Raw genomic sequence first — 15,732 nt, 5'->3', positions numbered from 1 at the left:
ATCTAATAAAAGACATACATAGGAACATACATTTTTATCGTGATCATAAATCTTGAAGTTGAGTGTTGCACTCAAACATGTAACTCAGTTGATTTTTGCATGAATTTCATGCATGTAGTACCTGAGTTTAGAAGACAAAACCAGAATTATGTATTTTTGGCTTCTGGGTTTTTCTCTTCCGTGTTTAATGTTTTAAATTTGTACATAGAGTAAATACTTTTTCATACATTGTTTTTTAAATAAAAATGTTAAATGTTAAAAGTGCCTGCAGATAAGCCTCTTAAATGTAACCTAAACACAGAAGCTGTCCTGTTGATATGCTTTGAATTAACAGAATGAGCAGCCCCCTAAGATCAATTAAAACTCTGGTAAGAGCTCCGTGCCAGAAGCAAAATAGGTGCAGGCTGAAGTGCACTTTTCATGTCCCTGGTGCCTGAATGTGAAAATATGCTGCCTTTTTAATGTGTGATTATTTTAAAAGAGCATTTTGATATCAGCGTTGTGTAGTCATAGTCTGTTCCTTGAAGCAGAAGAGGATTCTAGAATCAAGGTGCTGCTTTATCTGCTTTTATGCATACATACATAAATTTATAAATGGTATACCTGGACAGCCCAGTCTAATAGGAATAATTTTTAGTTTTCTAAGGGTTAAAGCTGAAGTAGGATTTACCAGACTGGCTGCTATAATATTCATGTTAATTGCAGTAAATTGAACATAATGAGTCATTTGTATAGGCGTATTTAAAAGGTACTTAGAGTGAACATAAATATGGGTTATTGAATGTGTGTAGCTTGCCAAGTATCCTAGGTTATACATCAAAAAAATATTTGGGTGGTAATTATTTTAATTCAAAAAGGTCCTTAAAACACACCAAAGGGAAATTAGCTGTGTAAGTCTCCAGATTATCTACCTTTAGAACCTTGATTTGGGATTTTCTGTGGGGGACAGGGGCATTCCTTGGGAAAGCAAAATTAAAAGATCTGTTTGATGTTTAGCACTCCAGAACTTCTTTAATAGGTACTTGTATAAGTTAGCCTAAGTCCATTTGTGTAGCTTGACAAAACAGTTTCAAAGAACACAAAATAATTCTAAGCAAAACAAGAAGTATATTCTCCATGTACCTGAGGACACCACCTAACAGAGATAGGAACAGTGCCAAAATCTTTGAATTTCTAGCATGTTGCCTTTTGTCCTGATGCTGAAAAAATATTACCTGTAATGTAAGTGTAAGATATGATAAGCAGATGTGTTTGTGTTTGTACATAACAGGTGGTATGTCATGCAGCATGATGGACATGAGGCCAATTGTTGAATGTGATCATACATGGACAAATCACAACTTGTCAGTCTCAGGAGGGCTGCATTGTGAATAAAGAAGACAAATTGTGCCCTCAGGAAAGGAATATATTGCCTCATTTGATCTGTCTTCTGAAGTCTGCTTGAGAATCAGATTTGCCAGCAGGCTTGCACTGGTTCTGAATCAGCCTTTGCTGCCTGTAATGTCTGATAAAGCAAAACAAACAGGTCACTCACAGAGGTTTTGGGGTCTTCTTCTTTGAAAATATTCAAAATTCAGCTGGAGACAGCACCCTGTGGTAGTTGACTCTCCTTTGGGCCACGGGGGTTGGATTAGGCAATCTCCAGAGGGTCCCTGACAGCTTCAGCTTTTCTTCAGTTCAGTGAAAAGAAGGAAGAAGCTTTGTGAGGCATTGACTTTTTCAAGTAAATAGCTAACTTTGTGTTATCAAATTTTTTTTTTTCCTTAAGATTGGAAGTTTTCTGAGAATTTACAGTATTCATGCAAAACAAGTAAGTGCTCACCAAGATGTCTCACATTTAGAATTTCATCTTCATGGTGGCACCTGCTATGGTCGAGGAATAGGAGTCTTACCAGAAAGTAACCCAGATGTTAAAGAACTAAAAGAGTAAGTTTCATTTGCACATTCTTGGTTTTTTCTAGATGATTCTTGAAAACTCTAGGCTAAAGCAACAGCTGTACAGTTCAGAGTTCTAAATATATGTAAGAACCAGAAATTCTGGGAAAGGGCATGTTTTCAGCACCATTAAGATGAAGAGGAAGCATTAGGGAGGATAGGTAAATAAAAACTAATTTTTCACATTTTCAATCAAGTAGGGATTCAGATTTTTTTTTTTTTTTTTTGTAGTGTTGTAATAGGGCCTGACCACATTAACTTATTTATTCTGTTTTATAGTGTCATATCAACTTTACAGATAAAAGCAATAGTTAAGCAAATGAATTGAGCACATTTTAAGCAGGTGCATATGTGTTACTTGGAAATAGTGAAACTTACAGATGTTCAAATTGAATCATGTAGTATAAATGCTCTACTGAATTGTGTTATATTCATAAGGAATCATTGAGTCATTTAGTTGAGAAGAAATCTGAAGATTATTGAGTCCATCTGTTAATCTAACTCAGCCAAGTCCATCACCAATCCATGTTTTTAAGTACCTCCACCTAAGTGACTTAACTGCTTCCCTGGGCATGCTGTTCCACTGTCTGACAACCCTTTCAATGAAGAAAGTTTTCCTAATATCCAATCTAAATAACTTCTATGCAACCTGAGGCTGTTTCCTTTTGCTATATATATCTGTTTAACAGAACTGACCTCAGTACTGAGCCCTGGGGAACACCACTTGTGACTGCCTTAACACCATTCAACACAACTCACTGGGTCCAGACACCCAGCCATTTTTCTAACCAACAAGCCATACACCAATCCAAGCCATGAACAGCCAGTTTCTTGAGAAGAATGCTTTGGGAAATAGTGTCAAAGGCTTTTTTCTAAAGTCCAGGTAGTCAGCATCCACAGTCTCTTCCTCATCCACTAAGCAAGTCACCTTGTCCTAGAAGGAGATCAGAATAGTCGAACAGGACCTTTCATAAACTCATGCTGGCTGGGCCTGATTGCCTTGTCCTGCAGGTGCCATGTGATGGCACTCAAGGTGCTTTGTTCCATAGCACTCAAGATGCTCTGTTCCATAGCCTTCCCTGGCACCAAAGTAAGACTGTCAGGCCTGTAGTTCCCTACATCTTCCTTCTGGTCCCTCATTTTGAGTGGTGTCACATTTTCTAACCTCAAATAAAACCTCCCTGGTTATCCAGGACTAATAGATGATGAAAAGTTGCTTCGTGAGCACTTCTGTCAGCTCCCTCAATACCCCTGGGTGGATTCCATCCAGCCCCATAGATGTCTGTGTGCCTCAATGGTGCAGCAGTTTGCTACACATTTCCCCTTGGATTATGGAGGTTTCATTCTGTTCCCCATCCCTGTCTTGTAGCTCAGGCAACTCAGTACACAAAGAACAATTGGATTTACAAATTAAAACCGAAGCAAAGGCATCAAGTACCTCAGCCATAGTCTCATCCTTTGTCACTATGTATCCCCCCCCACATCCAGTCAAGGACAGCTTCTGCTTAGTCTTTTTTTTATTGCTAAAGTGTTTAGAGAAACATTTTTATTGTCTATTACAGCAGTAGACAGATTACACTTTGGCCTTTTTAGTTTTCTCCCTTGATTACCTTATGACATTGTTGTACTCCTGAGTGACCTGCCCCTTCATCCAGAGGTCAGAACCTCTCTTTTCCTTTTAAGAAAGGCCAGGTAACCAAAGACCACATTCCATTATCAAGAGAGCTGTTTCCAGTAATACAGATGTCCTTTGGCACTGTGTTTAAAATTCCAAAAGAGATTTGAAAAAGAGTTTCTCATCTGTGTCATTATTACACACTCCTGCAGCCTCTGGCTTGAGTTTTATGTCTCCCTTGGGAAAATTGATGTCTGAACATTATACTTGTGTATACGTAAGCAGTAGATTTCATATAAGTGTATGTGTTTATTTTTTCTGTGTTTATTTTTTTTTGTGTGTGTGTATATATATCAAAGACTTCTCTGGATTATAAAGTGTTTCATAATTTATTTTTAGATTCTTAGAATCTGTGGATCTGGCAGACAGTCAGAATAATGAAAGCATGTCTTCACTGGAATTAGGCAGCACTTTTAATAATCTTACAGGTAAGGGCAATTGAAAGCTGATTTGCTCTGTCCTCAGATATATATATGTATATATATATATGCATATATGGTCAAGATAAGGTTACAGTTACTGCTTCTCTGAGTGTATAATGTTATTTTCACATACAAAGTCTTAGAGAAATCTTTTGGATTATTAGACTGGAAATCAGCATCCCTTGTCTCACAGCAGAAGCTTTTCATGTACATGGAAAAATACTTTCATAAGAGGTAATGAAGAAATTATTAAACACGGATAGTGTTCTTAGTCATACTATATTAGATCATAAGGCAGAGTGATGTAACCCTCCCTCTAAAGGGAGATTCCTCAGAGACAGGCACTGAAAACACTATAAACAGCTGCTTGCTGAGGAGCCCTTTTAAAGGCATTAGGTGGAATGTTGTGTCTTGCAGACTTGCATGGTGCATGGAAAAGTAGGATCTTGCAGACAGTTCTACAGATCCTGTGTTATTTAATGAATGGTATTTTTAGTCCAGAACTAGAATAAATAAAACTGAATTAAACTCTAAAGCTGGTTGGACATAGTCTCCATTTTTGCTTCTAGCTTTTAAAATCCTATATTACTTAGCCGTTATTAACATACTGTGACAAGATATTTCTAAAAGGATGCAAAAGCCAAGAATAAATAAATACTTGAAGTCTAGACCATAAAACTGCAAATTTAGAAATATTTTGCACATATGTGCAGCACTGTGTATGTGTAATAAATATTATGCAGAGGAGAGACCAGGCAGTCCATATTGGTATTAGAATAATGTACTTCTACTCTTGTCCAGAAGAACTGCAGGGGGATGAATATAGTTTATGTCAGCAGTGTCATTCAAAGTATACATTTGAAAAGTCTTCATCTTTATGAGAATTGCTGTTTGATGTGTGTATGTTTCCTCAAATAGGTTAACTCTTGGTGTCTAGTGTTTGTCTCCTGCTTACTTTGCTTTTCCTTTTACTATTTCATTTTTGTACATTATTAGGATTTCCATTTTCTTTTGTTCAGCTTCTTGGTTTTGTGTATCTGTCTGCCTGGCTGTATCTATTTATCATGATAAAGAATAAAGAAGAAAGGAAAATAATTAGGAAATTATTTTTTATTCTAGATCATGAATTAGACTTAGAGAGATGTCAGCAGTTATCCGTGACAGGTAAGAAACATTTTGAGCTCAAAGTGAATCCTCTTTTTACTAAAGAGGAAAAATATTTTGAGACATCAGCTCAAAGGTTGAAATAATATCTTTTACTTATTATAGGAAAATGTATTCTAAGAATATAAATTTATGAATGTAGAACATTGGTTTTTTCTGTTTTGAAAGGAACAGCGCATATTTAAATACTGCACTTTCATTTGTTTTTTTTTACATGGTTAGTGTTCTGAACCCAATGTTGAATTCCATGCTCCACCAACCTGCTGTGATTTCTCTTAAAGACTGTAGTAACACATTGTATTGATAAAACTGAGGCTGCATCAGAGCAGGGAAGAGAGGCTGGGAATTAAGGGAAAATGCATACCTGCAATAGCCATATCCCATGTTCCAAATATTTAATATTTAATATTTAATAGGTATGCATGGCTTTTTTGTATGTGTTTTGTTATTTTACAGTATTAACAGATCATCAGGATTTGAGTAACACAGACCTGAAAACCATTCTGAACAGCACAGCTCCTCAACAGTATCGCATTAGAGCAAAGCTGAGAACTTATAAACCCCAGAAGCTCTATCAGTCTGTTAAACTTCATTGCTCCAAATGCAAATCTTTGTAAGTGTTTCTCACAATAGAAGAAATTAGGAATTCTTGTATGTGTCTTGTATGTCTAGATTTTCAGTGTGTTTTCTTCTTCTTTGTGTAAAATGAGCTGAATGTAAATGAATTTAATCTTGAGCAGATTTGAAACTCACTGGTAATAGGTAGGAAAAATTTTAAATTGTCAGATGAGTTCCATTTGCAGAACCTTTTGAGTGGTTTCAAAATAATAATTTTTTCAGCGGTCTAGTTTTTCTGATACTAAGGTTGTACTTAAATACCTGTTTCTGTATTGCAATTTTAAAATAGGATGCACAAAAAGGTATGATAGTCTCCAAGTGAATTAATAATATATCTTTGTTTAAAGTGTATTTTCCAGAGAAAGCATCTTTTCTGCGTTCAGAAATACCAGAGAAACACCCATTCACCTCTGTATTTTTGTTTTTTTCTGACTTGAGTCAGTTCACTGACAGTTTTATCATTATTATTTCCCCTTTACTGCAGTTTTTCATTGTATTAAATAATGCATGGTCAAATAATCATATGCCATTTCTGGTGCATATTTGTCAAAAATGAAAGGACATTTGTTTGAAATGGCCTATTTTTTATAAAACTACTGAATGCCATGCATTATAGTGCTATTCATGAGCATCTGAATGATCATGTTCACTTTGGTTTTTTTGCCTGACTTAGCCTATCATCAGTCCCAAAATTCTTTCAATGATGGCAGGTTCGCATTCTCTGAAATTTTTTGCACAATCAATCAAAATCTATTAAATACAAACATCACCAAGACTATAAAATGCTCCCTGTATCCTTTTCTTACAGCTTTTGGATACAAATTAGCAAATTAGCTTGCAGCTTCCAAGCTATTGGTCTTTATCAGATGTTGATAAAACATTGTCTTGGTTGCTAATGTAAGAGCAAGTGCTTCATCATCTTTCATCATCTTCACAGCATAAAAGTACACAGTTTTTATTCCCAGCTACAAAAAGGAGATAATTACCCGCTATCTCTGCTACTTTCGTCGCTTCTTTAATGTATTTGCTGTTTGTTCCTTATGAACTTATCCCAGAATATTTCATGACTACTGTAGCCTTTTAATGTATTCTTGGCTTGTTAATGTCTTCATTTCTGTTGCTTTGAACTTCCTTCTATATCATGTATTGCTGCCTCCTCTTTCTTTGTCAGGCTTTTAACCAGACAGATTTGCAAGGTTTTAGTTAGCATATTTCCCACTACCACCATCCTGCTGTGATGATGGGACTACTTGCAGAGATGTTCTAGAAATTTAGCTTCTCTTTTCTTAACCGTGTGCTTCAGGTGGAAGGAAAGAGTGAAACAGAGCAGAGCTGTACTGTGGCCTTGACTGGGTGAGTTAAGAGGCCCAGGAAAGAAACATGATTTAGGGGCTTGTGTCAGAAGAAGTTGTTTCATGTTTAAGCATCTGCCAGAAAGCCTGACCGAACAAGGTTCAGTGCAGATTTGATCCTTTAGAACTGTGCAGTGAGATGCATTTAGGATATAAAATCCTTGTGAGAGATCGGGTTTTGTTTTTTGACTTCAACTGGAACTTTCTCTGTAAGTAAAATTTCTATATACATGAATGTAGTTTTATTCATGTATTCACATTACAGACATTTCAGTCCTCATGTGTAGCTTACTTCAAAACAAATTGATTCCATTTCTGCCTCTGCGGGAGATCTACCAGCATGCTGTAGAGACTGGAAGAATTTTAATAGGTATATCTAGAAAGATGACCTTTTAAGTTAGGTCCATTGCTTTTGCATTTAAAACAGTAATCCAGAATACACAAGAGGAAGGAGTTCATGCGAACAGTACTGTGCTCATGAAAAGAAGAATTCATGTTTAGAAAGACCTCTTGTGTGCTGGTTCTGCAGTCATAGCAGAATGTCAAAGATTGGTTTCGTAGGCAGGAATTGTTATTCACTGGTGGAAGCTGCTCCCCTTGTTTTTGAAAGAGAAATTGTCAGAACAATTTGGAAGAGTTGATGGTCTTTTTAGTTTACTACCAGAATGAATCTTGACACCTACTCTTTTTGGTGTTTTATAAAATGACCCAAACTTTTGCCTTTTTTTCATTGTCCTTTTGATCTGTTTCATGGCTCATATTCCACTTGAAGCCAGCAAGTCTGTCTTATTAGGGGAAAACATTCTAATGCATTTTTAATTTGTGATGTAATATTGGTAAAATACAAATAGTCTGCATTATTCTCTGTGGGCAGATGACAACTGGAAATGCACAAGTGGCACACTCTAGGGCAGGGAAGTAAAAAAAACTAGTGCAGAATTATAGGTTTTCCCTTTATAGTTCATTCATGAAGCTCTTCTGCTCCTGCTCTAATTCCATTTTGTTCCATTTAATTATGCAAATTGAAATAGGCTGGAACATAAAACTTTAAGTTATATGAGCTTATATGGTCTTTTCTCTCTACTGAAGTGGTGTGGGTTGTGTGGCCCTTTTAAGGCCCAACTCATAAAGCTGATATATATATATATATATGCTTTTCCATGGATTTACATGGATATATGTGGATAAAGCCACTGCTCCTAGGTAAGACTAGATTAATTAGAATATTTGTTAATATGTAAATTTATTATCTTGTCATCATTTACTATGCAGCTCTAAATGTTTAAACTGCTATAGCAATAAAGTTATTTTTTCCTGTATACACTTAACTGTCTTGACTGCATTTTTATATTAATACAGAGTTCTGTCATTCTTGATGCTGTTAGGATTTACTTGTTCATTTTGAAAATGGTTTTAGGAGTGAAGTTCCAGATGGAGATAACTTTGACTTGATTTTACAAGGCTCTGCCATTACTGCCCCAAACCTAGAACTACACAATACGTCCTGGTATGATTCTGTAATGTGGACTACACAAGACCAGAAACAAAGGAAAATAGCTATCCATTTTGTAAAGCATGATGAAATGCTTCAACAGCCTGAAGATACTTTGCTTATGATAGAGGGTAAGATAAACTACAAGTATACTACTTCTCTTGGCCCAGCGTCCACTATGAGTATCTACAAAGTTAAGACATGTTGAAGTTGTATTCAGTGTAATTACTGATGATCATAAAGGCATCTTCAAAGGAAAGAAAACCTCATCTGTAATTTTGAGGCCAACAAGAAACACTCATCTGTTAAGGTCTTGTAAGGTGCTTTTGTCTATTTTAAAACTGTAGCAGTAAGTTTATTGTTGATTCTACTAAAAGTAACATCTGAATGCTTTTTTTCCTAGCTGTGCTTTCTGATTTCTCAGTTCTGATATGAAAACTCAGTGTTCTAAAAAAATGCTATTTTTAGTCTTGTTGTGTAAAAGTTTTAGAAGGCTTTTGGTGTGATACAAGGCTACAATTAACTTTGCCAGCCTCTGGATGTCAGTGTTGTTTCAGATTAATAGAGCTTCTCACAGCATGAGGGTTTTTTTGTTTGGTCTGGGTTTTACCAGATTTTCTCAGTGAAGACCAATAGCCACAGAATTTTTAACCAAGTAGTTCAGCAAGAGTATTAATAAGGAATTTTTTAAATAGAATAAAAGCAATAAATAATTGCATATAGTACAACTGTGAGTTTAAAACAAAGTCTTCAGTTGTGCTCAAGTAATGCTGCGAATAAGCAAATGTAAATCAGGTGGTCCTTTGTGTAAGAATCAGTGACAAAACCCCTTCTGTTTTCTGCTTTATTTTATATTCAGCTAGTTTCAATAGCTGTTTTAGTTCTGACATGTTCCAAACGATTTTTTTTTTTTTATATTGTTTTTTCTATCCAACCTTATCTTTGTGAAAGAAAAAAAAAAAAACAACCAAACCAATATCTACTCTATTTTTCTAAAATAACTGAAAAATATAACTTGATAACCTTTTTTCAGATATTAATGTGCCAACAGCTAAGTATGTGTGCATGTGGATATATGTGCTTCTTCTTGGTAATACAAGGAAAAGGCATAATCAATGTTTGAGCAGTTTTTTCCCAGAGCATTGTTCATAAAACTTACCAAAACCACATACTATTTTAATTTTTATCTTCAAGTTTTCAGAGGTGGAGATGTTAAAGTCTATCTAGAAATCTTCCAAGCACTATTCCAGGTACAGATAACCTGTGCTGAAATTGAGGAAACAGTTGGATACAGGACAGAATATTATGTGATCTTCCATAGGTAGTGAGGGAAATCCATAACCATTGCTACAGATTACTTGAACTAAAGAGTGCAATGTTAGGGCTTAACAAGGAGATCAATGTTCCTTGCATATCCTTATTATTTGTTCATTAAATCACCGTGATTCATATCAAAGATAAAATTTTGGAGACTTTATAGCAATGTCAGTTGAAACTATTCTGCATTTTTTGTTAATTCCTTGAATGAGACTTTATTCATAGAGAGGCTTTATCTGTATCACTGTATTTGGAGAAGGTACTTTTTTTCCCTGACCTTTTGGTAAGCGATTTCAAATACCTGTGCCTCAGTTTGTTTGGTTTTTTTTATTTGAAGTGAAGTTCATTGAGAGGGTTTCATGTTGTGTGTTCTTGCATCACTGTTAAAGCAATTTTATTGATTTTTATTTCTTCTCTAGCTACCACTGCAATACAAGTAACAAATATCATAGAATAGAATTATAGAATAATTGGGGTGGGAAGGCACCTTTAAAAGCAGTGTGCAGAGACGTCTTCAACGAGATGAGGTTGTTCAGAGCCCTGTCCAACCTGACCTTGAATGTTTCCAGGGATGAGTCCTCTACCACCTCTCTGGGCAACCTGTTAAGTGTTTCACCGTTCTCATTGTAAAAAAATTCTCCCTTACATCTAGGCTAAATCTTTTAATTTAAAACCGTAACCCGTTGTCCTGTCACTACAGGCCCTTTTTAAAAGTTTGTCCCCATTTCTCTTACCAGCTGCCTTTAAGTATTGGAAAGGTATTTAAGTATTGGAAGTTTCATCCCTCTGATAAGTTTCATGGCCTTCCTCTCATCTTGGCTGTGCTGAAGACTCCAGAGCTGAACACAGTGCTCCAGATGGAGTCTCACAGAGCAGAGGGGCAGAATCACCTTACAATATTTTGTAGAACTTAAATTAGCATGAAGTTTGATGGTTCTGCATTTTTCACTTCATGTCAATTATGATGTGGTTGAATAACTATGTTTTCATAAAGTACTGGTTAAAAATTTATAAACTTTTGCCACTTTAAAGACTGAGAAAACAGGAGCAATTGCAAAAAGTCAGTTTCTTTTTTTCAGATGAAAATTGCTAGTAAAATCAGAAGGAACTATATGAAAGTAATGCTAACTAAGTGCAGCTTCATGGTTACAGTGATCTACAGGCATCTGCTCTGATAAATGTGCATCTGTGTTTCTTCATTGAGTCTGTTGTGTAGTGAGAAGGTTATGGACTATTTTAGCATTTTTCTGTAGTGTGTCTCAATTTTAATGAAGGTCCTGAAATGAGCATCAACCAAGAAATGCAAGTTGTTCAATTTATTCTTGATTACAGGTTTTTGTTTTTGTTTTATATCTGTTTTTAATAGGTGGAACACTAAAGGAAATCTGGAAGCTTACAAAAAGATTTAAATGTGTTATTCCTGTGAGGTCCACAGACAACGACCTTGAACTATTAGATCTTTCAGTCCCTTTTCTTGTACAAGGGGGAACAAAATATTATGGGTAAGTTAAAAGTATTTTTTTATATTTTAGTATTTGCAATAATCAATAGATATAATCTTCTTCAGTAGTTCAAATCACAGTGCTGAAGGGACAACCTACCCAAAGATTCTTTAATGCAAAATACATAACATGATCAGCAGTACTGAGGTCAAGGATGAAATGCCACACTACTACCCCATATCAAAGGACTCAACAACTATAGTTGGCCTGTATCTTGTTCTATAAATCTTATGTCCTTAATTATACAACAGCCCAGGTTGTCTTGCCCATGGTGTGGTGGCCATGCAATGTGCTGCAGAGGTGGAAAAGCACATGAGTCGACACAAAATTAATAAATCTTTCAGTTTCTGGCTGGAAAAATAGCATTATCTGATCTTACTCGTTGGACTAGAGTCAAAATATACATTGCTTTAGAACTGCATGCCATACAGACCCAGAAAATAATTCCACATATCAATCCACATCTCATTCTCTCTCTCATTGTCAGTATTGGGAAAGCTTGGGTTTTGGAAGAAATAAGAGATTTTGGACAGTCTTTTCTCACTATTTCACATTTCTTATGATCCTCAACACTGCAAAATGCCTCACCTGTTTGTGTGTGTCAGCCACTGTAGAGATGACTCCAACAGGTTTCTGAATTCACAGCCTTAAGAGGCTGTGGAATATGGTACACACATCTAGCTCTGGTATCCATGATCCTGCTCCATGAGAGCTAGGAGCAGGATGTTCTCCTAGTGCTGCACAGCACTGAGCTCAGAAATACCAATGTATTTCATGCAATCTACTGATTCCTCTCTCTCAGCAATCCTTGTATGTTCAAGTGAAGTGCTGTTTTGCACTACCTCAGTCATGTAGGCAGTAAAACAATTTCTGTGCAGAGATACTGTGTTTCACATGATCCTTAAAGTTTGCCATAAGGGCCTTATCAAATGAATGCAGATAATTATTTCTCCTTGTCATATATTGTTTTGACCTTTCCAGATAGGGCTGTCCACAGCTTTTTTAAATAAAGGCAATGTGGGTATTCCTGCTGGGACTGGATATTCACCAGCACAAAGTACTTCCCCTTGCAGTTTCATAATCCATATATTTCCCCAGCTACACACAACTCACCTTCAGACATCCTGCTCTGTATATAAATGGCAGTATTGTAAACGCCAGTGCTCTGTAAGATAGTTCATGGTTGTTTATAGGATATTTAGTAGGGAATTTCACAAGGACATTGACATTTTGGAGTCTTGTTCTGTACGTTTTTTTCTCAGTGGTATATCTTTAGCAAAGTCTAGAAAAGATTTTGTATAATAGATGAAAAGCACTTATTTTTGCTGTATGAATGAGCTTGAATATCTGTATAAATATTTATGTGTGTGTGCATATGCAGGAATATTAATATATATGTAGTTTTATAAATATATATATTGACATATATATAAATAAACATGCACACTTGCATAATATATTATTCACAACTAAGCTACTTTATTGGACTTTGAGTTTTTTAAAGGAAAAAAGTAACTTCATTGAGCTTGGCTTTATATCACTTGAGCAGAACAAATGCTGTTTCTTCTTATGATATGTTTTGCATATTGTTCTGAAAGATACAAAATGTCTATTTTAAGTTCAAAGTGTATTATACAGCTTACTTTGGAAAAGTATAGTTCTGTAATTTTATTTCTTGAGGCAAATGTGAACAACTTTGAAAACGTTTTTTCACTATTTTCTTCAACTTGCAGCATTTGCTTACTATGTGTCACATGCAAAATTTATAACTACTGGTGCAAATAGAGATTATTTTAATAGTTAATATTTTTGACATAGCTAAAGCTAAATTTCTCCTCTAACCCTGATGTGTTTTTATAGTGTACTACAGGTTCAGATTCATTCCTGCTTTTACATAATGAGATGTAAATAAATGAAATGTAAATTTAAAAATTGTTTGGCTGAAAAACAAAATAGCAACATATAGATACATCTTTAGGAGTAACTTGCTTAGCAGTGTTGTGGTCTTAAAATCATAGAGTGGTTTGGGCTAGAGGGGACTTTTAAGCATCATTTAGTTCATCTTGCCTGCCATGGACAGGAACATCTTTCACTACATGGTTGCCACTCATACTCACTACATACTCATACACTACATCCTCAAGGCCACATCCACCCTGGCCTTGAACACTTCCAGGGATGGGGCAGCCACAACTTGTCTGGACAACCTGTTCCAGTGTTTCACCACACTTATCCTAAAGAATTTCTTCCTTTTGTGCAATCTAACTCTACCCTCTTTCAGATTTTTTTTTTTTTTTTTTTGTGCAGAAAGCTTTTAGTATAAATAAATCATTGTTTAGTTAGTCTCAGTGTCTTGTTTTGAATGCTAGGTGCAAGCAGTGTTCAAGTCCAAAGCCTATGAAGAGTCTAAGTTCCATTGCAGCAAAGCAACAACCATCATGGGAACCAACTGAAATAGCACAAGGTCAGCTGAGATGATACTTCTATGCCTTGATTCTAAAGTGTTTATATGACATAGTTTGGTTTCTGAGTTGCCGTTTTGTGCAGAAAGCATGTAATTTATATTTATGAATGAATTATAAAGCTCTAAAATTCAGTTTTCAGGTGGAATAGTAGCATATTGTAACTGAATTAAGAGCAAATCTACTTTAATCTACCTTACCAAGATGGGATCAAAGATCTAAGCAAAAGTTAACATCTCATTTACTAGTATGGGAATAAATGCTTAAAAATACTTCTACATTTTTTAGACTCACCTATTACGGTGTTTCTAGGGAAATTAAAATATGCTCTCAAAATACAAATGATGTTTTGCTCTTCAGAGCCTCTTTTTTGGCCGGTCAGTTTATACTTTTAATAATAGTATACAGAGTCAATTACTATTAAAGGACAGATATTGTCAGCTTGAGTTGTTATGGTTTGTCTTGCATATTTACATTAAGAAACAGGTTTTTTTTTTGCTCTCTTCAGTTTTAGGTATTGAGCCACTCCAGTATGTTTTTATTATGAAGTTTACACTAGTTGATGGAACAGGAGCACTAAATGCATACCTTTTTGATTATGTAAGTAAATCTAGATACAACTAGACTACAGATTATGTAGGGTTGGGTTTTATTTGGGTTTTGTGCAGTTTTTTATGTTCTTATCGCTCTTAAGTCTGTAAAAATAAATTCTAATTCTTCGCTTCTGTACATTTGTAGTTCCCCCAGCTTGGTTTTGTCTGTAAACATAGTGGGCATATTTGCTATTCCATAAGGCATGTCACTAAGGAATATTCTCTAAATCAACAGACTTTGGACAATCCTCTGAAGAATCTACTTCGAACATCTCCCATTTTTGAGATTACCAATTAGTCTTCATATTTTTTTTTTTCCTTTTTTACTCTAATTAGCAGTTAGATGCACAAAGATATTTTGAGTTAAGAATTTTTTGTGATACTGAAGGTGGAGGATTTATGACTGTCAAGAGCTGGTCATTGTTTCCTACACCTCAAGTTTAGGTCTGAAGATGAATTGTGTATGTCTAGCATCCTCCTCAGTGAATTTATTCCTCTACATGTATTTTTTGTGCAGTGTAGAAATATGCTATGTGCTTTCTTATTTATTTCCTTTTGGTTTACTTTTTTGGGGGTTTTTGTTGGTTTGTTTGTTCTGGTTTTTACACACACATGCACAAATACATTTTAAGTTCCTATCCTAAACTTCAAGATGGTATGTCAACCATTTTGAAAGGGGAAAGTGATAAAAAAGTGAGAACAACTTAGTAAAAAAGAGAAATGGAATCTAAAATAGCACTTTTTGTTCTTCTGTAAGGGCATTTCTGCATTTTCTTATTCCAGCAATTCACAGCTGGAAATATCAGGATCTCACAATCCATATTTGGAGTAATCTATCCACCCAAATGGAAAATAATCAATGTACTGGCACTTCAGAGCTCTAACATTGTCCAAAATAGGACAAAGAAACAATGTAGTGGTTTGATTCTTGTTTTGTTTTGCCTTCCCCTATGCAGTACTATTGAATGTGTATATATCTGCATATTTTCTTCCATTGTGCTAAAAGAATTTGAATGGGACTTTGAAGGGTACCCTCTTCTTTTGTCAAAATTTTAATACTGTAACTAAAAATAATGTTGTGAAAAATGTGGGGTTTTTAAAATACACGCTGTATTAGCAGCAAATGAGGTCAAAGACTGCTATCTCCATTGCAGCAAGTAATTTTTTCCATCTACTGCCCTTTTTCCTTTTTATATTGAA

At 35.4% G+C, this 15,732-nt stretch overlaps 1 protein-coding gene and 1 long non-coding RNA gene across 2 annotated transcripts in view; both read left to right on the top strand.

Moving 5' to 3' along the window:
• LOC139791489 (uncharacterized) overlaps positions 1 to 15,732 on the top strand; it is a 267,301-nt gene that overhangs the window by 231,049 nt on the left and 20,520 nt on the right. The window lies entirely within an intron of this gene.
• The window catches only part of POT1 (protection of telomeres 1), a 52,177-nt gene that overhangs the window by 32,588 nt on the left and 3,857 nt on the right, over positions 1 to 15,732 (top strand). Inside the window, exons 10-17 of the mRNA XM_071733779.1 lie at positions 1,769 to 1,926; positions 3,950 to 4,038; positions 5,152 to 5,196; positions 5,653 to 5,809; positions 8,584 to 8,789; positions 11,342 to 11,477; positions 13,847 to 13,941; positions 14,448 to 14,539. Of these exons, the coding sequence (XP_071589880.1) occupies positions 1,769 to 1,926; positions 3,950 to 4,038; positions 5,152 to 5,196; positions 5,653 to 5,809; positions 8,584 to 8,789; positions 11,342 to 11,477; positions 13,847 to 13,941; positions 14,448 to 14,539 (978 nt within the window). The remainder of the gene's footprint in view (positions 1 to 1,768; positions 1,927 to 3,949; positions 4,039 to 5,151; positions 5,197 to 5,652; positions 5,810 to 8,583; positions 8,790 to 11,341; positions 11,478 to 13,846; positions 13,942 to 14,447; positions 14,540 to 15,732) is intronic.

This window comes from Heliangelus exortis, chromosome 1 (genome assembly GCF_036169615.1).
Source record: "Heliangelus exortis chromosome 1, bHelExo1.hap1, whole genome shotgun sequence".
NCBI lineage: Eukaryota > Metazoa > Chordata > Aves > Apodiformes > Trochilidae > Heliangelus > Heliangelus exortis.
This window is presented reverse-complemented; position numbering and strand designations above follow the sequence as displayed.